The following is a 26,488-nucleotide window of genomic DNA, read 5'->3' as shown; positions in this document are numbered from 1 at the left end:
AGGTTTCACTACCAGTATTTCATTTTTATATAATTTTTCTTTCTAAAATATGTAAGATAAATATTTAGGATTCCTTGAACTAGACTTATGTTTTACTAATAAGAAAACACTGAGATTATGAGAGGAATAGAAGAATCCAAACAGGCAAAATAAAGTCTTCTAAACTTCTAGGCTGAGTGTGAAATAGAAATTAGATCCTCTGATGACTGATACCCACCAATGTGGGTGAAAGAAATGATGTCAAGCGCAAATTGTATGGCCATGGTCTGTGCCTGGCAACCCAAACCATTTCCAGGGAAGTTCTCAAGGACGGACCCTGCCTAAATGGAGTGAATCATTAGCAGGTCCCTGACATCAGCCAGCTGCAGTCTTATAGCAACCGGCTAGATTGAAAAAAGATTTCCAAAACTTCAATATAAAAAAGCTCAACCTATTCAACTTCCCTGTCAGATTTCCCAATGCTTTCTTCTAGGTCTTTTACAACCAAATTACCTTTTCATAAAGACAAAAACTTAAAAAACTAGAAAAAGTTAAAATAAGACTTTTTCCTTCTAAAAAGTATACTTCCATGATCCAGTAAAAGGTCTGAAATCATCTTCAGGGTCACCATCAAGTTTAGAATAATTTAGCAGAAAAAGCATCTGTATACATAAAGACACAATGTGCCAGAGTAGGTAGGCAGGAGACATCTTGTGGCATACTGTGTCACTGGGAATGAAATTCACAGCCTATGCAGGCCACTATTCATTTATTTTTATTTTGTTTTCAATGTTTTCTTACATAAATTTCAAACATATTCAAAAACACAGAAAATAACACAACGAATTTTCATGCACCCACTTCTCACTTTACATGTATCCACTCATGGCTACTACTCCCGTTCCTTCTATGAACCCCAACCACACACCCTTCCCAGCCCCCTAATTATTTAAAATTGAATACCAGACATTGTATTATTTCATCTGTAAATTCTTTAGTACGTATTTTTTTTTTAAGATTTTACTTATTTGACAGAGAGAAAGAGAGCACAAGCACAAGCAGGGGGAGCAGCAGACAGAGGAAGAGGGAGAAGCAGGCCCCTGGCTGAAGAAGGAGCCTGATGCCGGGCTCGATCCCAGGACCCTGAGATTATGACTCAAGCCAAAGGCAGACATTTGACAGACTGAGCCACCCAGGTGCCCCTTTAGTACATAATTTTAAAAGATAAGAACTCTATATTAAAAATTCTATCATCACACTTAAGACAAATTTACCAGTGATTGTTTATTATCAGTTTAACCTACAAATTCCCCCAATAGCTCACATTTTTACCATTTTGCTTATTTGAATCAAGATCCAAACAAGGTCCATACATTATGATTGGTTGATAAGTCTCTTAAGTTTTTTAGATCTACAGTTTCCCTCTCTACCTCTTTCTCTTTTTCTTTGAAAACTTTTTTGTTGTTTTAAAACAAAAACAGAGTCATCTGTCCTACAAGAGTTTCCCATGATGGGGAACTTGCTCACTGCAGCCCTTGGAGCTGTTTGCCAAGTTCCTCTCTGTCCTATTTCCAGTAAAACTCAGGTTTGATTTTTCTGACAAGACTTTAATTGCAATAGAGTGTACTTCCATCTGGAGGCATGTACTATTTGATGTGACATTCATTAAAACTCGATCACCAGGATCCACTAATTAAATCATTAGAGGATATAAAATGGTGATAGTCTAAGCATTCTTCGTTTATTAGCTGGAATACTTCTATATAGAGAATCTTCTCTTTGTCAACTTTTGACTACTGTAAGTACAATTTATATAAAAGAGTTACAATAAATGCTCATTTCTTTCCCTTTATTTACCAGTTTCAGAAATGATGTATTGGTTCCCTAGAACCTACAAAAGAGCTTTTTTAAAAAGAGTTATCATTCTGAACTCATGGATTTAATCATATTTTATGTGTTATTGATGTTCAAATTCTTTGTCCAGTGGACACATTTTTCTTATTTGTTCCTAGTCTTTTTGACATGCCCTGTCTTTGATAGCTTCCCCACTTCCTGGCATGACAAGATGTTCTAGGCATCATTCCCTGCCCCAGACATAGACTTTTCCATTTCTACAAAGGCTTTTCATGGGAAAACAGTAAATCTGACACTAGGAATGTTCATTGCTACCAGATTGGTTCTTGTTTCTAGGGCTTCACAGAGTCATGGCTAGAATATAAATATAAAACATTTATCTATATAATTCTATATGTTACTAAAGAGGAAACACAACCTAAGACTACAGTCACAACTTTTCTTAACTTCATCAATCTTGCATTGTATTTCTTTTCTCCTAAGCTCTTAGTGACACAAACAGAAACACTCATTTGTTTTATCCCAGTTTTCACACACACCTGCCTTAGAATAATAATATCCACATTACAATCAATAATATGATTATTGAAAAAGGTTTAAGTTCTTTGCATATTTTTTTTGTCCTGAACTGTATGCCACTAGGGATGTACACTCAAAGTACTCTGTTTTAAAGCCATTTGGAACAGATCCTCTCTGTGCAGTTATACTGCTATTCAGACACATAGATAGGTTTGTTTCATTTTCCTTTTAACTTTTTAGGGATTGCCTTTTTAGATTTAATTTTTCTTTGTAATTATGTATTTACATGGCTCCAAAGTCAAATCTATAAAACAAAATATATTCAAAGAAGTCTGGGTTCTCTCCCTGTCTACTCATTCTACTGTGAAACAAGTAATATTATGGTTTATCCATCAATTTTTTTTAAATATAAGCAAATACATACATTCATATGTGTATTTGTGTTCCTTTAATCTCTTAGGTAAACTGTAGCATGCCCTATACATTTCTTACCACCTTCTTCTTTTTTTTTTTTCATTTAAAAATATATGATAGAGGTCACTCCATATCAGTATAGAGAGATATTCTTCATCTTTTACACAGCTACAGGTAATCCACTTTGTGAATCACAATGATTTATTCAATCAATCCCCTCCTGGTAGTCATCTTGGTGGTTCCCAGTCTTTTGCTATTACAAATAGTGTTGCAATGAACAGTCTCCGATATTTTATATGTCCGCCAGTGTATCTTTGGGGTCTAGAGATTCTGGGAAGAACTGGGATTGCAGTCAAAGGCAAACGTGTAATTTGCTAGATGTTGCCAAATTCCCTCTGAAAGGGGATATACCATTTTGCATTTTTACCAGCACTGTTATTAGAGGACTAGTTACTCCCACAGTATTACCAATAAATAAGAGAACATTTCAAGTCTTTGGATTTTTTGCCATTCTAATAAGTGAAAATTGTTTTTCAATGTAGATTTAATATGCACTTCTCTCATCCTGTTGAGCTCATCAGGTTGAGCATCATAATTAAGCACCATTTACATTTATTTTTCTGTGTACCACGTATGTATCAGGCCCATTATTCTATAGGATTACTGGTTCTTCAGTTCTTTGTTTTTAAAAACCTTATTTATTAGGGATACAAGCCCTTTACAAGTTGTTATCTGTCTTTTACCCTGCCAGATATTTTTTTGCCCTGCAAACATTCTTTACCTCATGTCATCAAATTTATCATTATACGTTATTGCTACCAGATATTGACTCACAGTTAGGAAACTTTTCCCCATACCTAAGTTATAGAAGAGTTAATCAGTGTCTTCTACTACTACTATCAAAACATCACCTGAGACTGGATACTTTCATTGCTAGTGTGATGTAATATCTCATCTAATTCTCTCACTACACCTCCAATGATATAGGAGAGCAACAACGATCCAATAAACATTTTTGGAGTTCCTATATTATGGTAGGCATGGCTCTCAGAGCTTATATACCCCACTAAAAAAAAAGCAAAAGGTCCTTTCCTAAAGGAAGCTTATACTGCAATGAAATTTTCTTTCTATGTAAATATTAGGTTAATAAAGGGACAAAATAAACACTTAAGTGCAGCACAGTAACTAAAACCCCAGCCAGGCCACAATGTTCCTGAGGAATAAGATTATATTTTTGTGTCCCACACAACCAATATCAAGAAACTTTATCCGACAATGTGACCATTGAAAATTTAAGGATTTGTAAATGAAAAAAGCTCTAAGCATTAAAACAATTTCTCCTTTTGGTTAGGTACTTTCATAGACTTACTCAGAGGCCCTATTGTATGCCCAAGGTTTTTACAGGTTCTGTCAAGCAACCAACAATTCACTAAATTGAATCTTTTATGAATCAACCCTAGTGAATGCTCGAGAACAAAAAGAACTACAAATAATCTTAAATTTTTTTCAATAATCACATTATGGGTGGTAATGTTGGCAACACTTATCTCTTACTTACTTCTGTATTCCTGGCACCTGGCACCATGCTTAACACACAGTAGATACTTTATAAATAACCTACTAGAGACCCTATAAAGAAGGTTACCAAAATGATACTGGACACCTAAATTTCATCTTAGTGTTCTGTCTCTTCCTCTTTTACTCACACAGACACACACACACATACATGCATGCACAGCAAGGTGCAAATGATTAAACTTTTCCAAATTAAATCTTTAAAATTCATGTACATTTTTCCACAAATGCACACTTTGATTTTGGATGGGAGTGAGGTTGAAGAGTTGACAAATCCTAAGCTCTAGATCTCTGGCAGTCCCAAGCTGTTCTCCAAGTCACGCTTTTCCCTTCTTCCTGTACTGCCCTCAGAAGAGTTGTCAAAGGTGGTCATCACTATGGAGAGAGCTGACACCCAGCTTTGCTGGCACTAGGCTCAGGAGTCACACTCAGTAAATGAGGAGTTAGATTTTCTCTTTTCCTTCACATTTGGCAAGATCTTAATGACAGAACTTAGGATCTGTCCAGTTTCAAATTAACAACTGCCAAGTAGTATTTTATTATCGTTCTGTTATAAGGATTTAAGAAATCACCACATTTGAAAATAAGAAAACAAAATACAAAATAATTGCAAGAAAATAAATTTCATACATTTCAAGACGGAAATGCTTGCAATAAAAACAAACTTCTAGGGTTAAAGTGGTCCTCAACTACACAACTTTTTACCTCAAGTTGTATTCTCTCTCTCTCTTTTTTCTTTAATAAAAAAAGAAAGGAAAAGTATATGTCTGTATGGAATAAATATCTGTATTTAATTTAAAAAAGAATAAAGTTCATATGAAAATGGGTAAAAGATTCTTGCAGAAGCCCTGAAATTTAACTTCACTCTTTGCATTTTGGTTTGATATGTAAATATACACATAAAGAAACCCTACCACAGCAAATGTTAGCCTTTTCCAGAGGAATAGAGGCAAGTGTTACAAATGTGGGTCCAGTGTCAGGAGAACATAATCATAATGTAAACTGGTTATTTCTAAATGGTGCCCTCAAAAGGAAAAAAATGAATGGAAGTACTTAGTAAATTCTGTTTTCCATAAAATTCATACCAAAAAAAAAAGAGAGAGAGAAAGAATGTGACCATGGAGGTCAGTGAGAGTTTTGTTGAATTTCCCTCCTCCTAAATTCTGTCATCTCCTTTTTAAAGTGGCAAGCCAGCTTCCCACAGACATGACAGAAATACGTTCTTTTTTTCCTACAAACCATTCACCAGTAAGTAACACTTACCAGAGGACATGCACTTTCCCATAGACGATTGGCTAATTGGATATTGTCACTTCTAGTTGAAGCTTAATATAGTATAGACAATGCCTTTTTCAAACAAAAATATAACCAAACAAAAGTATTAATGATCTATTTCTTTTGTTTCAAAGAATATAAAGGGCTCTGACCCCATATTTCTACATTCCAAAATAATAGATGCAGATTATGAAGGGATCTATATAGAAATTAAAATGACTCGGTTATCTTAATTACATGTTTAGCCACATAGGTCAAATAACATCCCAATGAACTCAAAAAGAAGAGCCAAATTCTTTTGTTTCGCTAGAAAAATAAGTTGCTCAAAATAAGTTGACAATGGGCTAAGGACTGGAAAGTTTTTGATTAAAAGGGAATTTTTGTTGGAACACTTATAATGAGATTTGAGCTGCAGTAACAATATAAAATTGAAAGCAGAATTACATACAAAATGAGTACTGCAAAATATCATTATTTTAGTACAATGGAAAATAAGGTGTTTGTGGTTTTACTCTATAAATTCTGTGTTGTCTGCTCATATGTATCCCTTCTTGGCCGTCCTCTGAATAGCCATTCTGATTTCAGAGCCTTCTGCATCAACATTCATTTGTGGTAGGGGGAACCCACACAATCAACATCTCCTAGGCTTTACTTTTTCCCTCCATTTTATTGGCTTTTCAGGACTGATTCATGCCCACGCATCACATTGGTGTTCAGTTACAAGGCAGACAGTGAATTTTCCTAATCCATTTAGCGTGCTGACAGAGCCATGTTCACAATTTATAGAATTTCCTTTTAGACATCTACCTATTTCACAGTTCATTAAGATTCAAACTGAACACCTGTGTTTATGAAGTCAAAAGCAATTTTATACTAACAAGGTGTTAAATAAGGCATTCTCTGAAAGCCTGAACAACAGTAACAACAACAGAAGTACTAGACTCCCGACCTATGGAATGAAATAATGTCTGTAGCTACCTGCATCATCCTTTAATAGGCCAGAAATTGCTATGCAACTGCAGCCAACAACTATAACACATTTTACTTCCTTCGCCACAAGTCTTTTATGTTTTACCTTAAGAAAGCAAGAGTATGAGGCTGCCTTGCACATTTCACCCGGATATCTAAAATCTGCAAAACAGCTAAAAATCTTAGGAAGTAAAATGTGGCCCTTTTAAACAATGTCTTCACTAGCTAGATATAAGGACATTTTCAGCATTCTGGGGCTCGAAAAGCCTGACCCTGGCTCATTTTTATATAACCCCAAAGTTTTCACATCATTAATAAAGAGAGAATCAAAACAAAGCCCACAGACATTAGGGGAGGGAAAAGTGTGTAGTTTGGCACTGCCATCATAAATACCCTCAAAATGAAAAGGGAAAAAAATAAAATGCATGTAACAGAGGTGGTGACCCCTATAACGACTGTGGTTCCCAACAGCTTTTTTTCTGCCGGTAATAAACCATTTTGCAGACCTCCCAATTGTGGCCACCATGATAGTTACAGCTTTGCAGGTTTATGTCTTTTCCTTGCAGTTAAGAGTGTTATCAATAAAAATTTCAAATGATGCCTTTCCCAGTCAAATAAAAACATTTTAAAATGTGAAGCCAACAACAGGATTAGAATGGAAAAATACAAGTGACATCAGGATTTTCTTTTGTATGTTTTTTTTCACCAAATCCCTTAATTTGTTAATTTTAAAGACATTCCTTGCAAGTCTTGAAAGTGAAACAATGCACCCTGATGCAACGTTGGGGTAATCTGATAGTCCTAAAAATTAGTTTTGTCATATGCTACTGACTTTTTAGAAGAAACACCTCACTTTTAAATGCCATGATGATAATGTTCACTAAACAAAAGTCTATCTCAAAAAGGTCATTTCGAATATCCTTTGAAGCCGGAAGTGATTAAAAAGGACTTCACTGCTTGCCAGTCAACCACAACAGGAGGCAGAAGGAAAACTGAAATTACTGGTTAAAAGTAAAGGAGCACTGGGTGATGGGCATTAAGGAGGGACTTGATGGAATGAGCACTGGGTGGTATATGCAACTGAGGAATCACAGAATTCTACCTCTGAAACTAATAATATCCTATATGTTAATTACATTGAATTTAAATTTTTAAAAAAAGTAAAGGAGCACTGCCTGTAAATCCCACCTTATATATTGTGGCAAATAGTACTTCTACCCTCTTAAAAAAAAAAAAAAAAAAAAAACTCCTTTGCTCAAAACGTGTGAGTTCAGAAGAGTGGTTCCTTAAGTATTTGGAATAGTTTGCAAAGCCCTGTATGAATGCATCTAGTCCCAAGGTCCCTGGATGCCACAAAGCATTCCCAACTCCTTGTCACAGTGACCTATATAACCAAGAGTCTGGGCCTTGTCAAAAAATGAGGCTGAGGGCCCACCTCAATGCAGAAAACCAAGAAACAAGGAATCATAAATTGTGTTCTTTTCTCCATGTAACAACAACATTTTCATTGTCAAAAGCTTGGTTTTTCTGATCCACTTGAAAACTGACAGCCCAAGTCTGCCTTCTGGTTATGTTATCACACTGAAACATCTGTGACTCACTGGCCAAAAATGCTGCCACGGGCCCAGAAAACACCTCCTCCTACTCCATCAGCAGCACCTTGCCGAGGAAACAATCTCCCTGAAGAAATGATCAGCACCCCTTCTGTTAAAATGCATTTAATTTTTTACCTTACAAATGTACAACATGTGTATATCATAGACAATTTAAAGATCCCCTGAGTTTCCAACACAAAGAGAAAACACAGTAAGGTACTGTTGTCCATTGTTTTACTTTTTTTAACAAAGTATGCATGCATGCATAAGTATAGGTATGTACATATAATCATAAACATATTTAAAGAAATAAAAAGTAAATATTATATAATAAATTCTTCTTAATATACTAGGATTCTAGACTTCATGAAAAATGGTTCCCTCCCCAGAGTTTGGGCAATATCCTTCATTATTATGGCCACAAATGTAATGGTTATTATGGCCATAGTGATACTAGGAGGATTTAAGTTGCAGAATTATTCATTCTTAACTCTTCATAGCCAATACAGGGTTTTACCTAATAAGCACTGAACAGCAGTGAACTCACCTGTTAAGAAAGGATTACAAAACTTGACATAAACTTTGTCGTGAAGATTAAATGGAACAATGTATATCAGCTCCTTGACACAAAAAAAGCGCTCAGTCCATGGGGGCCCTTATGGAAAGCACTAGATTTCTGGTTAAGAGCTCAGGTTTTGCAATCCAAGGCCCTGTCACTCACCACTGTATGACCTTAAACAAGTTCTGAGGCTCTATCCCCTCATCTTGAAAATGGGGTTAATAATATCAGCCTCACAAGTTGTAAGTCAAGTTTAAGACAAAGTATCACTTGGGAAACATTTAGCTATATCTCCTGAAACTCAGTATAGCAGCCACAAGACACTCAGTAGCCATTTGGGCAATAGAATTAAATTAAGAAGTCCAAGACCAATAGCTCATGAGATTATGGGTCCCACCTTGTTCAGAACCCTGCACATGATAGATGCTCAATAAAATATTATCAAATGACACCTCCTTCATTTGGACAAGTCGAGGGAAGTGTCTGTCTGAAGTATAGCACAGCATCAAAGCATTTCTAAGTAGATGCAATAACTCCTGAAATAATCCAGTAGAGTGTCTGTAACCCCATAAATACCATTCCCTTTCTCAAGGAAAGCCGAGTTGCTTGAGCGTGGATTCAAAGAGGACCAGTTTAATCAAAACATAAAATCTTAACATTATCAGAGTAATCACCTTAGCAACATTAGCCTTCAATTTTATGAGATATAAATGGACATTTCATACAGCTTACATGCTTTATCTTCAAAGGAGATAAACATGTATTTCTTTTTATCTTCTTTCCTTCCTTTACTTATCTGCTTTTAAACAACAGGAGGAAGATGAAGTCCAATTAAGATTTGGTGTGGAATTATTATTAACCAGTGATAATGAAATCACTGAGCATTCATGGTACTATAAATATGTTAGTTCTCTATCGTATATCCATATACCCAATGAAGTGTTGGCTGGATAAAGGTAGGCATCATATCCAGCAATAGTAGTCATTCAAAAATTATGTGTTGAATGAAAAACTGCATGAAATCCACAGGGAAGGGATCTTTAATGTAAAATTCTTGGAAATGCTTCAGCGCATCTGTAAACTGCCTAAAATTATATACATGATTGCAAGTGAACATAAATGTATGTGTGCCAAGATAAATCTTTCTAATGAGTGAACCTATAGATTGCATGAAATTCTCTTCTATACTGATTACATTTTAAAAACAAAAACAAGGGATGCTTGGGTGGCTGAGTCAGTCAAGGGTCCAACTCCTGATTTTGGGTCAGGTCATGATCTCAGGGTCATGAGATCAAGCCCCGCATAAGCTCCACACTCAGTGGGGATTCTGCTTGAGATTCTTTCCCTCTGCTCCTTCCCTCCTCCCTGCTCTCTCACTCTATCTCAAATAAATAAATCTTTAAAAAACAAAAATATTATGGACCTTTGCTATGGAGCTGTGACCAACCTAACCTACATATGCTGCCCCTTGCCTTTATGAATACAAACCCCTACATATTTGTTAATAGGTTCTCAAGCATTTATTTTTAAACAAGTAGAACTCTTCCCTGATCTATTTGGAACAGAAATGAGTATAAAAGCAAGCATTATATGCCATTGTCATATAACACATCAAACAGAAAACATGCAAAAGAGTTGTCATGCCTGGCAGTTCGGAAATCATGCTGGGCTGGGGAAAAGTGGACCTGCCAGAAAACCGAAGGAAGTCTCTTAATTTGGGGACAGAACAAAATAGATGGCACTTTCATATTTTCTTCATTTCTCTGTATCATTCTAAGACATAAAAAAGCAACCCAATTAAAATATATAAGTCTTGGCTTAGTAAATGCAGACACACAAATTCAAAGGAGACCCACAGAGGCAGAAAGCACAGAATGCATGGTAAGAAAAGTGAGGTAGAGGATTCCCCAAACATCCCTGATATACAACAGTAATAATAATAACAACAGCAATGATGATAACACAATTTACAACTAGAACCCCTTCCTAGAGTCAAAGCACTTTTCACAGAGATGCATCAGGTTGGCACAGTGACTGACATCTCATAGATCAAGACATTGAGGCTCAGACAGGTTTAAGTCTTATTCATGTTGCCGTTATGAAAGGGGAGGCAAAGGCATGTCCATACATCTCCCACTTCTAAACGCTATGTTCTTCATACATTTTACTTCAGATCATAGAATAATAGCTAGGCCTTTCTTCTTCCTAATTTCTGAAGATGTTGGTAATTATTCATTGAAATCCAGAAAAATCAAGGTGCTAAAAAAGCCAATTCATGATTATCTCCACTACCACGGGATTAATGTGTTGGCAGATGGGGGTAAGTTGGTATGTAGAAAACATCAAGGGAAGCAGCAAAATAAGAAACTTGGCCTTGGGGTCCTTTGAAGCTATTTTAAAAAGTAAAATGTTATGTTAAGAGCTATGTGGTATATCTCTGTGTCTGTGTAATTATTATTCCATTGATTTATTGCACACATGTCAAAAAGCGTCTGGGCATTTGTACAAGTTAAAACAAACCAATCCAGGAGCCAAGCCACATAGCCACAAACCCAGACAACTTGCCTCCCACCCCTCGTCCCCACCCTTCATCCTACTACCTCCTAAATGCAAACACCCTGATAGCAAAAGCCTTCCTTGCAGAGATGAACCTTTAAGCCAGTGGCATCTGTCCTTTATACCATATTCTAAGAGTAGCCAAAACCCAGATGATGGTACAGATTTTCCAAATAAACCAACATGCTCTTCCCATTCTAGGGACGGCCCTCTCCTGTTTTGGCAAGAGCTTTCAGGAATGACTCAGGAATCTAACTGGAAGGAACTATCACTTATAACCTCCTCCAAGAATGAGCACCATATCTTTCATAGGAGTGTAAACTCAGGTCTTTCATTGTAGGGCACAACAAAACATAACATATCTCATTCACTGACTCACCCACTAACCACCACATGTTGGGTAAGGAGACTCTTATTTCTGTCTGTTTCTCCAAGAAGCGGGAAAATTACTTTAATGTACTTTACCCTGCTGCCAAAAATCCTTTGCTTATGATCCAACAATTAGAGCTAATTTCAACCTCAATTGCTTCCCCTAAGAGATGGACATCATTAGGTAACATTCTCCACTTCCATTTACAAAGATTTTAGAAGAAGAAAAAGGCAAAAGAAATTTCCTTGGATGTTTCCAGCTGATAAAATCATTAATCTCGCACTCCCAACTTCAAAGCAGGAAACCAGAAAATCATCTCACTTTCTCTGCCTGTGGAGAATAATTTTTTCTACTTCAAAGCACCATCTCTTTATTGGGTCATTTTAATTATTGAACATGGATGGAAGCTATCCACATAATGCTACCACTGTCTTTTTCATGAAAAATGTATGGGTCTGATTTGGACTACATTAATTGGAGAAGAGTAAAATACAGGGGAGAGTATAAGGAAAGGGAAAGAGGCTGGGGGACACAGTACTTATCAGTGTAAGGTAATGAGAGGAAGGTAGTAAGCCTTTTTGAGCTGACTTTTCTTTCTTTCCTGCTGGAAAGGAACCATCAAGAAGACCGATTCCCAGTTCAAGCAATACCACAGCAGATTGCCTTGCTTCTTAAATTTCCTTCTACCTAAATAACACAGCAACAGAATTACACTCACTTTATTAGTAAGGCTGGTATCATTGCCAACCCAAGACAACCGTGTGTTGTGAATAACCACTGTGAAAACAAACTTGACCCTTGTTCTACAACAGGGGTCAACAAACTATCTGGCCCTGTTCAGACTATGACTGGTAGGGAGAGGACATTTTATTCCCCCTCAACCCTCTTCCCACAAAATCACAATGCCATGGCTTGGCAAAGTTTCTCTATAAAGGGCCAGAGAGTAAATATTTTCAGCTTTAAGGGCCAGATGGTCTCTGTCGCTATTAAGTTCTGCTGCTGATGCCCAAAAGCAGCCAAAGACAACACATAGATGACAGGGTGTGACTGTGTTCAAATAAAACTTTATTTATAAAGACAGGCAGTAAGCAGGATTTATCCCATAAGCCATAGTTTTTAACCCCTATTTAGACAAGTGCTAGACAGCAGAAATGTTCTATAGCTTGCTTTCTCATACACTAGTCTAGCCACATACTTTAAACATGGCTAGTGTAACTAAGAAGCCACATTTTAAATTTTACTGAATTTTTTAAATTTGATTTCCCACATGTGGCTAGTGGCTACAGTATTAGCACAGCTCTAGATAACTATTTACTGCAGCCTCTTCAAAAGAGATACAAGCTGTCTTCCAATTTATGGCATAGTTCAAATTTTTGTTGTGAAAAATAAAATATCCATGCTTCCAAATTCACAATGAAACTATACAGAACTGAAAATGATATTTTTTAAATGTGAGTATCTACATCATTGAGGCCAAAACGATTATTTTGGCTTGCAGCGATCAAATAACTGCCTATAAGCCAATGTCAAGTGCATAGCAGCTAAGCCACATTCATGCCAAGACCCATCCAATCTGGAAGTTGTTTCCTTTCACCTCTCAATACTCTGCTGCACCTTGACTGAGGGCATAGGCCTACTCAATGGCCCCATTAACTTCAAGGAAAATCTAAACCTCCCCACAGACCCAAAAACATATACAAAGACATGGCTTAAAGAGCACAAGAGAGAATATGCAACTCAATTAGATTGCCTTTTCCCACAGTAACCCACATAACACACTACCTCAAAACAAAAAATCAGGGAGATTCACCACATTCTTTGCTATTGTCCACATGCAATAATTTATTTTCTGGCAACTGTTTTACTTACATAACTAGCTTGCGTTTTGCCTTTCTTAGCACACCCAAAGATATAATTCAATGAGGAGAAGCAAGGAAATAGGATAGTAACATGTATTTGGTTTTCTTCTAAGTATGAATAAGAAGTAACAAATCAACATTTAAGAAACTCACATAATATCAACTTTCTTCAATGGATAAAAGAATCTTAAAAATTGAGGATATTCTTTAGGAAGTAAGAAACCCCTGGAATCACAGGTGCCAAGAGAGGGACCCGTACAGATACACAGCAAGTAAGGTAGATGACATTCTGACTTTTTCATGATTTTTTGATAATACCATTCTAGATCCAACCATTTATTTATGGTTCCCAAATCCAAAAAACCCTGAAAAATGAAAAAAAAATTCCAATATGAAACAAACTCTTTTGGCTGCACAATCTGACATGAACTAATAAGATGCTACTTATAGAGTCTTTATTTATCCTACTTTAGTGTGAGGAATTTTTTTTTTTTTTTCTGCCGAAATAGTCATGTGTTTGTTACAGGCTGTGGCTGTATCCCCACTGGGAGTGTTATGCAATCTGTTATATGGGTCTTACCTTTCCAAAATCCCTGTAATATCTGATATCCAAACACATCTGGTCCCAAAGGTTTGGATAAGGGATAGGGATCTTCTAAAGAAAGCTGTCCAGGTAGGGTATTTTCTATCAACTCAATGTCTGCTGCCTGGAATCGTGAAACAGTGCCTTACCTCAGTCTGAAGGATGGCAGCCCTCTGTTCTTTGGCAGTAAGCGACTCTTTAAGCACTTCGATGTGTTGCTTGCAATCTGAATTTTGATTGCTAAGGGTTTCAAGCTTTGTTTGTAAGGCAAGAAGTTCTGACTCCTTCTTTGAAAGCTCCTGCTTCAGCTGATCAATCTGTGAAACAACAACATTGCAAGATATTAGGAGCCGGAGTTTCTACTCTTTGCATTTGAGAACTGCTGATTTCTCTTAATTTTCAAGAGTCAATAATCATTAATCCAACAAGGCAAGCCATAAGTTTGCTTAAAAGATGGCCTTGGAAGTTCTTTTGGGTCTGCGGAGGCTCTGTAAAGGTGGCTAAGAGTATAGAAAACAGAAAGGTAAGGTCAGCAGACTGCCTTCCACCTTCCACTCCACCGAGAACCAAGGTTCACAGACCTACTCCTCATCCATGAAACAATATAGACTATTCACCATCATCCTCAGAAGGGTCAACACGTTGCTAATAAAGGTAATTAACCCAAGACGTACCCTGGTCCTTCTCTACTACTCCACAGTGGAAATGATCATTCAAGGCAATCATTTGATGAAAAAAGAATCCTCACCCCCCCCAAAAATAAAGTAAGCATTAAAGGTTTTTTGTTTATATTAAAACTGAGAAGACACAAAAGAACATAAAATTATGTTAAGTATAAGGAAAAATAATATAAGAAACATTCATCATTCAATTCACCAAAAAAGATCATTAGAATTATCTATGTCCCAACCATTTCTATCTTCTTCTCTCCTCCTTTAGAAATAATTACCACCCTAAATTGCATGTTTGCCATTTCCTTGCTTGTTTTTACATGTATTTTTTTGCATTTCAACTTTATTTTTTCTGAGAATTTTTTAGTACTTTGCTTCTTTCTACTCAGTCTTATGTCCTGAAGATTAAATCGTGTTATTGTACATACAATTTGTTCATTTTCACTGAAGTACATAATTCCATTGTAAGATTCCACCACAATTTATTTGCCCATTCTGCTGTTAACAGACATTTTGGTTTGTTTCCAGGTTTTTTTGCTAGAACAAAAAGTGTTATTCTGAACGTTCTTATATATAGCACCTGGTACTCATAGCAAAAATGATCTAGGAGTTAAATGCTGGACTACATAGTATGCATATCTTTAACTCTACTAGGTAACTCCAAAATGTTTACCAATGCTGTTATACTTATTTTCAGGGTCATAAGCAGTGTGTAAGTGTGCCAATCACTCCATATCTGTGCTAATACCTTATGTCATCAGACTTTTACATTTTTACCAGCCTGATGGTTGTGGTAGATGATCTCCAAACATGACTGCCACCAAGTTTTTCCTGCTCGTACACACATGCTGTAGAGGTGGAGTCTGTTTACCCTCCTCTTGAACCTGGGCTAAACTGTGACTTGCTTTAACCAGTAAATGCAGCCAAAGTGTCAGTTCTGGCCCTTGTCTGTAGGAGGACAGGCACATTTAGCCTCCTCCAGCTGGAAGCCCAACCGCCCTCTGACCATCATGCTGGGAAGAAGCCGATAGCAGCCACATGGGCAGGCCATGCAAGAAAGACAGAGAGGCCTAGAAGAAACTGTGGCTCCTTCATCTTGTTCCTGGTCTTAAAGGGAAGAATTTCAATGTTTCATCATTAAGTTTGATGTTTGCTTTAGCTTTTTATAGGCACTCTTAAGTTTCAGAAAGTTCCCTTTATTACAACTTTGCCAAGAGTTGTTTTTTTTTAATCATTAAGGAATGTTTAATATTAATAAACATTTTTTCTGCTTCTCATGATTTATCACACTTTTCACCTTTAATATGTTATTGTAATGAATTACATTAATGGATTTTTAAAATACTCAGTTCTCCTTGCACCACTATGAAAAACCCCACTTAGTCATGATGTATTATATTTTTTATATGTTACTGGATTCAGCTTACTAATATTTCGTCAGGATCTTTCATCTATGTTTATGGATAAGACTGGTTTGTAATTTTCCCATTTTGTGCTGTCCTTGTCAGGTTTTTAGTACCAATTTTGCCTTCTAAATGGAGTGCTCATTCTCTTAATGTGTTTCGAAATGGTTTGTGTAAACTGAAATTTTTTTCCCATTAACATTCATTAGAAATCCCCAGTAAAACCATCTAAAGCTGGCATTTTCCTTCTCCAAAGACTGTTACTTACTTCATCTATCTAATGGTTATAGGAATATTCATGTTTCTAATTATTTGAGTCAATTTTGCTAAGTTTTTTTCTCCTAAGAATTTTTCATTTTATCTAAATATTCAACTTTACTCAGCAGGAAATTTTCATAAAACCCATTTATCTTTCAATACCTATGGCATCTATGACTGTCTTCTATTTCATTCCTAATATTGTTTAATTTTATTCTCTTTTCCTTGATGAGGCTCAACAGAGGCATGTCATGTTAAATAATCTCTTCAAAGAGCCAATTTGTGGCTGTGTTGATCATCTAACATTCTTATTTTCTATTTCATTAATTTGTGCTCTTATTTTTTAAATTATTTCCTTCCTACTACTTTCTTTGGTTTTATTCTATTTTCTTTTCCTAACTTTGTAAGTTGGATACTCATCTCACTAATTTTCACCCTTTTTTCTTTCCATATATATGTCTTAAGACTATAAATCTCCCTGTCAATATCATCTTAGCTTGATGCCACTAGTTTGATATGTAGTACTGACATTATTATTCAGTCGTAAATATTTTCTGATTTCCATTATTATTTATTCTTCAACTCACAAATAATTTAGAAGTATGCTTCTTATTATACAAATACATGGATGTTTCCTAGTTATCTTCATGTTTCATCTTGCTTGTTTGCTTTGTGAACAGAGAATAAGGTCTGTTTGATACTAATCATTTGAAATTGGTGTGTCTTGCTTTATGACAGAGTATGTGATCAGTTACCATAAATGTACTTTGTATACTGTGTGCTAGAAAAGAATATGTATCCTAAAATTACTGAGTGTAACAGTCTATATTTATTGGCTTGAAAATGGTTTCCTTGCCATAAAGTCTACAACAGCTTTCTCACAGTTAATATTTGGCTGGTGTGTCTTTTTTCACTTTCAATGTATCATTTACTTTATGTTGTAGATGTCTCTTGTAAATAGCATATACCCAGATTCTTTCATCCCATCTGATAAAATTACATGGAGCATTTATTATCATTACAGATATATGTGATTCTATTTCAACCATCTTACCTTGTGCTTTCTAAATATACTGCCCTTTCCATTTCTTCTCTTTTCCTCCTTGCCTTTTGAATGATTTTTTTCCTATCCTATTTTTTGCCTCTACTCATTTAAAAGTTATACTTTTATTTATATTTATGTTTATTTCACTTATTTCTAATCTTTAGGTTACTACCCTAGAAAGTATAGCATGCTTACATGTTTAATTTACCTAAGTCTAAAGTCAATATATGTTTACATTCTTTCTGAATAACAGAAGGATCTTGAGACACTTTAAGTTCAACCACCATCCCCTTGACATACACATTATTGTCATTTATTCCAGTTCTTCCCTGTTTTGTTTTTAACTCATCATTACTTTTTTACAGTCCACGTTTTAAATTTACTCCCCCATTTGTCACTAGCTTTGTTTGCTATTCATTCCTGCATCTCACACACTGTCAGAAATCTCCTTTTGCCTAAAATGCATCATTTAAATTTCTTTTAGTAGGATTTTGTTGGTGGCAAACTCAATTTTTGTCTAAAAATATCTCAACTTCATTTTTTTAAAATATTGTTGTTCAGTATTAAAAGTAATTTTCTAGGATAAGAGATATTTTTCTCAGCCATCTTCTGGCTAACAGAAGCTATTAAGAAGTCAAGCTATTACTCCAAATTCATTCCTTCATAGGTAAGGGGACTTTTTTCCATTAGCTGCCTTTTTAAATAGCTTTATTGAAATATAATTTATATGCCATACAATTCAGCTGCTTAAAGAGTACAGTTGATGGTTTTTAGTATATTCACAGAATTGTGCAACCATAATCATAATCAAACTTTAGAGCATTTTCATCATCTCAAAATGAAACATTGTAACAATTAGAAGTCATTCTTCATATTCCCCATCCTCTACCCCCAACCATAGGTAATTAATAATCTACTTTCTGTCTATTCTGGGAATTTTATATAAATGGAATCTTAAAATACACATACTTTGTGACTGGCTTCTCTCACATAGCACAATGTTTCAAGGTTCATCCATGTTGTAATACGTGTCAGTACTGCATTCCTTTTTATTGTTGAGTAATACTACACTGAATAAATATGCTACATTTTGTCTATCCATTCACCAGCTAAGGGACACTCAGGTCATTTCCATGTTCTGGCTATTATGAATAATGCTCCTAAGAACACTGCTATGCAAGTCTCTGTGGATATAACGTTTTTATTTCTCTTGGAGATAGATAGAGAGAGAGAGAGAGAGAGAGAGAGAGATAGATAGATAGATAGATAGATAGATGGAATTGCTAGACCATATGATATGTTTTCCAAAATGACTGTACCATTTTACATTCCCACTAACAATATATGAGGGTTCTAATTTCTTCATACTCTCAGCAACACTTGTTATTATGTCTTTTTTTTTTTTTAAGATTTTATTTATCTGACACAGAGAGAGACAGCGAGAGAGGGTACATAAGCAGGGAAAGTGTGAAAGGGAGAAGCAGGCTTCCCGCTGAGCAGGGAGCCTGACATGGGACACGGAGCTCAATCCCAGGGTTCTGGGATCACGACCTGAGCGGAAGGCAGACGTTTAACGACTGAGCCACCCAGATGCCCCTTTTACTATGTCTTTTTAATTATAGCCATTCCAGCGTGTGTGAAGAATATCTCATTGTAGTTTTGATTTCTTAATGATATTAAGCATCTTTCCATATACTCATTAGCCATTCCTACATCTTCTTCAGACAGATGTTCTACTTTTTAAAACTTTTTCTTTGCCTCTGAGATTTGATGGCTTTACTCCCATGTAAACAGACAAATTTCTTTCTATTTATCCTCTTTGGGGTATTCTGAGCTTCCTGAGTTTATGGACTGGTACCTCCAGAAGTTTTGGAAAATTCTCAGCTCCCTGCTCTTCAAATATGGCTTCAGTGCAGGGACTCTGTCCCCACTCCCCATCTCTCCTTCCCTCCAGAACTCTGATTAGACATATGCCAGATCTTTTTATTCTGTCTTCTATGTATCTTAATTTATCTTTCGTGTATTTCATCTTTTTATCTTTTATTTACTTTATTCTACTCTGTTTTCTAGTTCATTACATGTCTTTTCTGCTATGATCACCCTGGAGTTAAACCTATTTACTAAACTTAAATTTCCATTTTTATATTTTCCTTTTTTTTAATGTTTTTTATTATATTATGTTAGTCACCATACAGCATATTTTCCCATTTCTAGACACTTTTTTGGTTCTCTTTAAATATGCTTAGCATTTTTGTAGTTTCTTGACCTTTATTCATATTTTCAATCCCGTTTTATTTATTTAAACATATTAAAATAAACATACTTATTTCAAAGTGTTTGTCTTGAAATTCCCACTTCTGAAGTCCTTGCCTTCCACTTCTGCTGTTTGTTCTTTCTACCAGCTATCAATTACGGTAGCTTGATTTCTTTCAAGTTTTGTGATTTAAAAAAAAAAAATTTCTGTGTGCTCATGTTTCTTGGAACTTTGGAGAAAAACTTTGAGGTTTAAGTTGAACATGTGGCCCTTCGGAGCATTTGTCTCTACCAATACCTGGGGCATTATCAACCAAGGACCCCTTTAACTTCCATTCTCTACGTGAAGTTTTTGGATCACCTTACACTGCACATCTGTGCAAGAGCCAACTGCAGTTAGGGATTCTCAAAGCTAGGGTTCTTTTTACCTTTCACTTGGCTCAAAGTTTTAAAATAGATAGTTTTCCCTGGATTCCCCTAGTCTAAGTGGGAGGAAAGTACAATGGGGAGGTATTTAGTTTACCCTTGTACTAAGAGTGTGGCTCTCTGGGATCCCAGCTTAATTGTGGTAGTGGTAGTGGAATTCCTACTTGACTCTTCATCTTGAACAGACTCAGGCTTCCATCTCTTTCCCTCAATGTCCCCATGACTGTAGAAATTAATGCCCAAGTTCACCTGTCTAGAAAATGCCAACAGGAACATAGAACCAGCGCTCTATTAGCACTCCAGCCCCTTGCTTTGGCTTAGTTTTGTCCCTTGAGATTTTTTCTAACTTGACAGTTCATAAGTACATTTGAAAATATGTGGGTTTTTTTTTTAAGATTTTATTTATTTATTTGACAGAGAGAGAGAGCCACCGAAAGAGGGAACACAAGCAGGGGGAGTGAGAGGAAGAAACAGGCTCCCAGCAGAGCAGGGAGCCAGATGCGGGGCTTGATCCCAGGACCCTAGGATCAGGCCCTGAGCTGAAGGCAGATGCTTAACGACTGAGCCACCCAGGCGCCCCAAAATATATGTTTTGAAAATAAATTTTATCCAGGATTTTTTGTTCTTTTCAACAACTAAATCCAGCTTAAACAAGAACCAAGCTACTGACAATAGCTGCTGGGAATGAACAGAGTCGGATGCTTACAAAGAAATAGGACCCCCTTTTTCAGAACTGTTCGTGTTGTGCAATTCACTAGAAAGACTGAGGTGGAATCCCATTTGCAGGATGAAGTCAGACTACAGCAGGGGAGAAATAGGTTTCACCTTGCTTGCCAAATTTAAAGATTTGGTAGTGACTGGCAGCCTTGAGAAGGATTCTGAGTATGCTTAAAGATGCACTGAAAAAGAGTTGTGATGGACTATCAATATGCTATGGGTATGTGTGAACAGATGGTGGCAATGATCAGGTATATGAAATCCATGAAACACATTTCTTCTTTATAATTTAATGAATCATGAATCTATGATCATTTTTACCTATAATAAAAGTTCTCTCTCTCATACAACAAGAACAGAGTATAAATAAAAAGAGGGAAAATCTGGATTAGGATTGACTAAAATTATAAAAGAAACAAAATCTGTTGTGATCATCAAGATCAGCATTCTTCACATGGGGTATGTATGGTTCTAAATCACAGGCAGTTGTTGCTGCCAGCACAGAATAGAATTGATTCCACATATGAAACTGATTCATCTTAAAATAAAGCTAAAAAAAACTTTGACCTTTACATGCCTAAGCAAAGATGATGTTTACAGTATAAAAAAAAAGATTTGAGCTAACTTCTACAAGTATCAGAGTAGAAATCTAGTGTGGGAATGGGGTATTGAGAGAGGAATTTGAATGAAATTAACTTGATCAACAGAATGGTATTTAATAGGAAGGAAAACATGACAAGTTCTACATACACCTACTTTATTCAATAAAAATAGATTGATAATGATAAAACTATTTCAGTCTATAAATATTAAATAGACAGTTGCTTTAAATAGCTTTCAGACTATCATTACCATGAGGTAAATTTTAAATAAATATTTTATGCAGACAATAACAGAAAAGGGCTTTTCTAAGGGGAATATAGTTACAGGGTAGAAAATCATATTCTTCCATAAAAATATGCCTTTTGCTCCTTTTATAGCCATAAACTCAATAAAAATGGAAAGTGATGCAATCGAACATACATGAGAACTGAGGCTGGGGAAGGTCTGTCTCGGTGATGGCAAGAAGAAAAGCCAATCAGAATTACATCACACGCTTTATATAAAGTCCATGTGGACATCAGGAACACTTCATCTCGTCTGAAAGTTCTTCCACCACTTACGTCTGTGACACAACCAACACCCTGAAAACACTCCCTTGCCAAGGAAAACAGCTTCTTTTTCACTGCAGATATGGCCCTCATGTCCAGAAAGTGATATGCTTATTATCATGCAGTTTGGGTTATGAGGTTTGTAATCCTTCAGAGGTTAATAAGAAAATGTGTTACAAATTCAGAATAAAAGAGGAGATCTAAGACAGCAGAGTGGTGTCTTTGGCAAACTCCTAAAACAGAGGGAGTGACTAATCCAGAAGTACTGAGATCAGTAGATGAAAAACGTGTTACACTAGGAACAAAGCCTCATATAGAACAGGGGATGCCATCATTCTTTCCCTAGAGAAAAACAATTATTTACATGGTACAATCCATTCTTAAAGGCTTAACAGTGCTCCTGAAGGTAACTCTTAGCCTCGTAGATTCTGTCCACACAGTCTGAGTCCTCTAAGTTTTCAGGGCTGAGTCTCAGTTCTCAGGGAAAACGTGCATGTGCCAAAGGGCTTCAAGATGCAGGGATTTCCATCCTGGCCAACTGTGTCTGCTATCTGTGCCTTCGCACAAGTTGAGACTCTAAACTGTACTTTTACATTTTTGCAATTTACTTTCCACCTCTAAAAACATGTTATGTCATGGTTTTTCTATGACATCATATTTATAAAAACAATTTGGGTCTTTCTTCACTTCTACTTAATTTAATCACAAAGCTTTCAAGAGGCTCTACCAGTTGTAGTCATCTGCTCAGCATCAAAATGGAAGTGCATGCCATTTCACATGGCTATTTCCTTTCCCTCCAACTTACATGCTTTCCTCATTTTAGTAATTAACACAAGCAGCACTCCCTTTACATTCCACAACATTGTTTCTATGTCAAATTTTCATTGAAACATTTAAAATTACCTATTTCAACATACTTCTATATCTAAAAATGAGTTTGTATACAAGAATTATTATTAGCTATTTTTATTACCTACTTTTTTTTTTCCTTAAAGATTTTATTTATTTATTTGACAGAGAGACAGCCAGCAAGAGAGGGAACACAAGCAGGGGGAGTGGGAGAGGAAGAAGCAGGCTCCCAGCAGAGGAGCCTGATGTGGGGCTCGATCCCAGAACGCCGGGATCATGCCCTGAGCCGAAGGCAGACACTTAACGACTGCGTTACCCAAGCACCCCTGCCTTTATTACCTACTTGGAGCAACAACTATATATTGAGATTGAGATTGAGATTGATTTGAGGTCATGCCCTGTTAATGAACAGCAATCAAATGCTGAGTCGATTTTATCAACAATGGGTTATAAAAACAATTTTCAACTAAAATTTCCCCCAAAAAAGTCAAATGAGAATGTAAATATGTGTTTATCCAATTTTAGGAGCTTTTTTTTCATGATGAAGTTGAATTTTTTTATCTTATTTTTTTATTTAAAAGTACTAAAATTCCAAAGAATCATGATAGAACTCATTTTAGATCTTATTAAGAAATAATCAGATCAAAGAGCACCTCCAAGGCTGCTGCCTTTAGCAAACAGTTATTATTCTAAAGGTGCTTCTCTAAAACACCAGGTAAAAAAAAAGTTCTCTGGCCACTTTTAAAAGCTTTCTACATATTCATTACAAACAGCAAGAAGTAGTAACAACATTTAGGTGTAATTTCAGATTTGGTTCCCAGAATTCCACTCCCCTCCTTATGGAGCATCTCAGAAGAATTTCTGAAATGTTCTACCAGGACGCTGAGTCTTTATAAACTGTTAAGACAACAGTTTCTAAAGTCAACTATGCCTGCATTTTTTGCTAGTTGGGATCCAAAGTCACTTTCTGATTTCCATTTCTATCACTGCCTCACTAAACCCCTTAGTTTCACAATTACATTTCCATTTCACCCAGGTAAGCTTTAGAGCCTCTAGGTGTTCACAATTAAAATTTAACATTTCTTTCCTTTTTTGGAAAACCTGCCATTTCACATAGGCTGGGTTCTTCCCACTTCCTCCTCTGTGTGGAGTTGGGGTGGGATGGTATTTTTACTTATCCTTTTAGGTTTGCTCAGTCACTGATTTGAATTTGCATTCTTCACCAGACTTGTCATTGCTATTTTGCCAATCTGGTTATTTAGACAAAGAACACTAATTAAACATAAACCACTTGCATTACTCCAGCCAGAAGTGAACTCTCCTCTCATTAAATCTTCAGGGTAGTTTTTCTAGGACATTTCTTACTTTCCCAACTATGTGGTCAGTATTGGCTTTGAAGTGAGAAAACATTTTGAATATGCACTACTTTTAGAGCCCCTCAGTAGCTAGGCTCCGTGTCATGTGCTAAAACCAAGGTTTAGAAAGTCTTTGGGAACCACAGAGCTCAAAAATCCACCACTGAAAGCTTTATCCATACAACTCTGTGTAAATGAAAGAGTTCAAGAGACTGTAATGATGACACTAAACAATTGTTCTGTCCATGTGTTTAACCAACTAGTGCAAAAATTAACCCTTCAGGTATCTGTGATAATGCTGACAAGCAACATATTCATATAAATCTTGTAGAAAAGTTACCCAGGGGCGCTTGGGTGGCTCAGTCAGTTAAGTGTCTGCCTTTGGCTCAGGTCATGATCCCAGGGTCCTGGGATGAAGCCCCACATCAGGCTCCCTGCTCACCAGGGAGCTCCCCGTGCTTGTTCTCTCTCTCTGTCAAATAAATAAATAAAATCTTTAAAAAAAAAAATAGGCCACAATAGACCATGAACTATGCTAATAATCCAATTTTAGAGGATATCAATCCATGCCTCTAAAATTTAATGAATTCCATGACAAGTGATTCACCCGACTGGAATCAGTTCACACAGGCTCCAGCATTCCACAAAGCACAAAACACAAGCACTCAGCACTAGATGCTTAGCAATAGCTACGTCTTAATAGACCTGTTCGACCATACCCATGCTCCCCTCTCAAAGTAGAAACAAGAAAAATAAGCAGTTGAAGTAATGATATGAAGTATAAACAAAAATGTTAAGAGTTAATCCAATAAGAACATTCTTTCAATGGAGAAAATATAAAAAACTAACTCATACTAATACTTTTTAGCTATCTTTTATCAAGCTATAAGGGATTTCTGCATGACATTATAAAATCTTATTTTTATTTGTATTCTTAGAAATCCATTTTCCCCATTAGTCAAGTCAAATATGACATTTATTATTATTATTAGGTTATACTTCTTCAATAATAATGGGGATAATTATTAGCTACTTTTTTGAACCAAGCATTTTAATTACATTATTTCATTTAAGCCTTCTCCCTCTAAGGTTTGTGGTGCTGCCCCATTTTATAGAAGAGCAAAATGGTTGAGTGACATAAGTTACTCCTCAAGACCACGCAACTAGCAAAGGCAGGCTAGAGATCTGCCAGAGTCCACTTGATGTGTCAGCCTACACTCTTTCCACCTTACTCCATTTCTCTCCTCAAACATCCTTCTGACCTGACCACTTTGGGAATCCTAAAAAGTAACCAGACATTAAAAGTTAAAACCAACTCAAGGACCAATGGTCTCTCAGATACCTGTGGACTAATAAAGGCCTGCTTGCTGAAGACCATATACATGTTTTATTTACCTAAACAAATTTCACGGCATTTTTAGTTGTAAAAGTGGCTTGAACTATCTCCTACTGTTGAATGACAGGATGGGGAGGAAAAGTTTAAGCCAAAAAAATAATTTTGCCCAAAAGTTATGAGTTCACACTTATCTTCATAGCTTCAATCCCAGAGTGAATGGTCATTCTTTGGTCAACAGGCCACCCTACCACTGGGCTTGCTATATCCCAGCTCAACTCTCTGAAAGGGAAGGACTGAAAAAAAGAAACTAGGAGAGAGGGCTGCACAGGGAAGCCCATTCTGCATTTTGTGAAACTCCTTGAAAGAAAGGGGTTACATTTAAATCCACTGGACATTCTCCTCAGATCTCCCTCCACTCCTTCATCAAAACTTTTGTCATAATCTCAACGTCAACTTACAAATGTAAAGTTGGCAGAAGTAAGTAAAATTTTTGTTTTGTCTCTAGAGAAATGCACATACATGCACACGCAGACATGGTGAAATGCTACATATTATTTCCTCTCTGTAATTTGCAAATTCTCTGCAATGAGTATGCATGTATTTCACAATGATAAAAATCATACCATCATTAAAATTTTTTTTTCTCTCCACTTCCACTGGTTCTTCACAGAAGTCTGCACTACTCTTAACTCTGCTGCATTTTATAAGGCAATAAACAAAAGTAAAACTTAGAACAAGAACATGGGTGTTTAAGAGTACATGGTAGAAAAAAGAAAAAAAAATTTTAATTGGTGTGGTTATTATTTCATAAGCAAAACAGTTTAAATCCAGGAATAAATAAAAGCATCTCAAAGTCTCAAAAGACCTACTTGGGGCTATTCATAAATTTAATATTTATGCATGTGTAAAAATAATAG

General features: G+C 36.2%; 1 protein-coding gene across 2 annotated transcripts in view; it reads right to left on the bottom strand.

Annotated features, from left to right (window-relative positions):
- Positions 1–26,488, bottom strand: part of ERC2 (ELKS/RAB6-interacting/CAST family member 2) — an 858,173-nt gene that overhangs the window by 575,186 nt on the left and 256,499 nt on the right. For both annotated transcript variants that reach the window (XM_087866956.1, XM_087866957.1), the window contains one exon: positions 14,257–14,424. In XM_087866956.1, coding sequence (XP_087723082.1) covers positions 14,257–14,424 — 168 coding nt within the window. The remainder of the gene's footprint in view (positions 1–14,256; positions 14,425–26,488) is intronic.

The sequence above is a fragment of the Ursus americanus genome, chromosome 14, assembly GCF_024610735.1.
Source record: "Ursus americanus isolate L20-20 chromosome 14, mUrsAme1.1.p, whole genome shotgun sequence".
Lineage (NCBI taxonomy): Eukaryota > Metazoa > Chordata > Mammalia > Carnivora > Ursidae > Ursus > Ursus americanus.
This window is presented reverse-complemented; position numbering and strand designations above follow the sequence as displayed.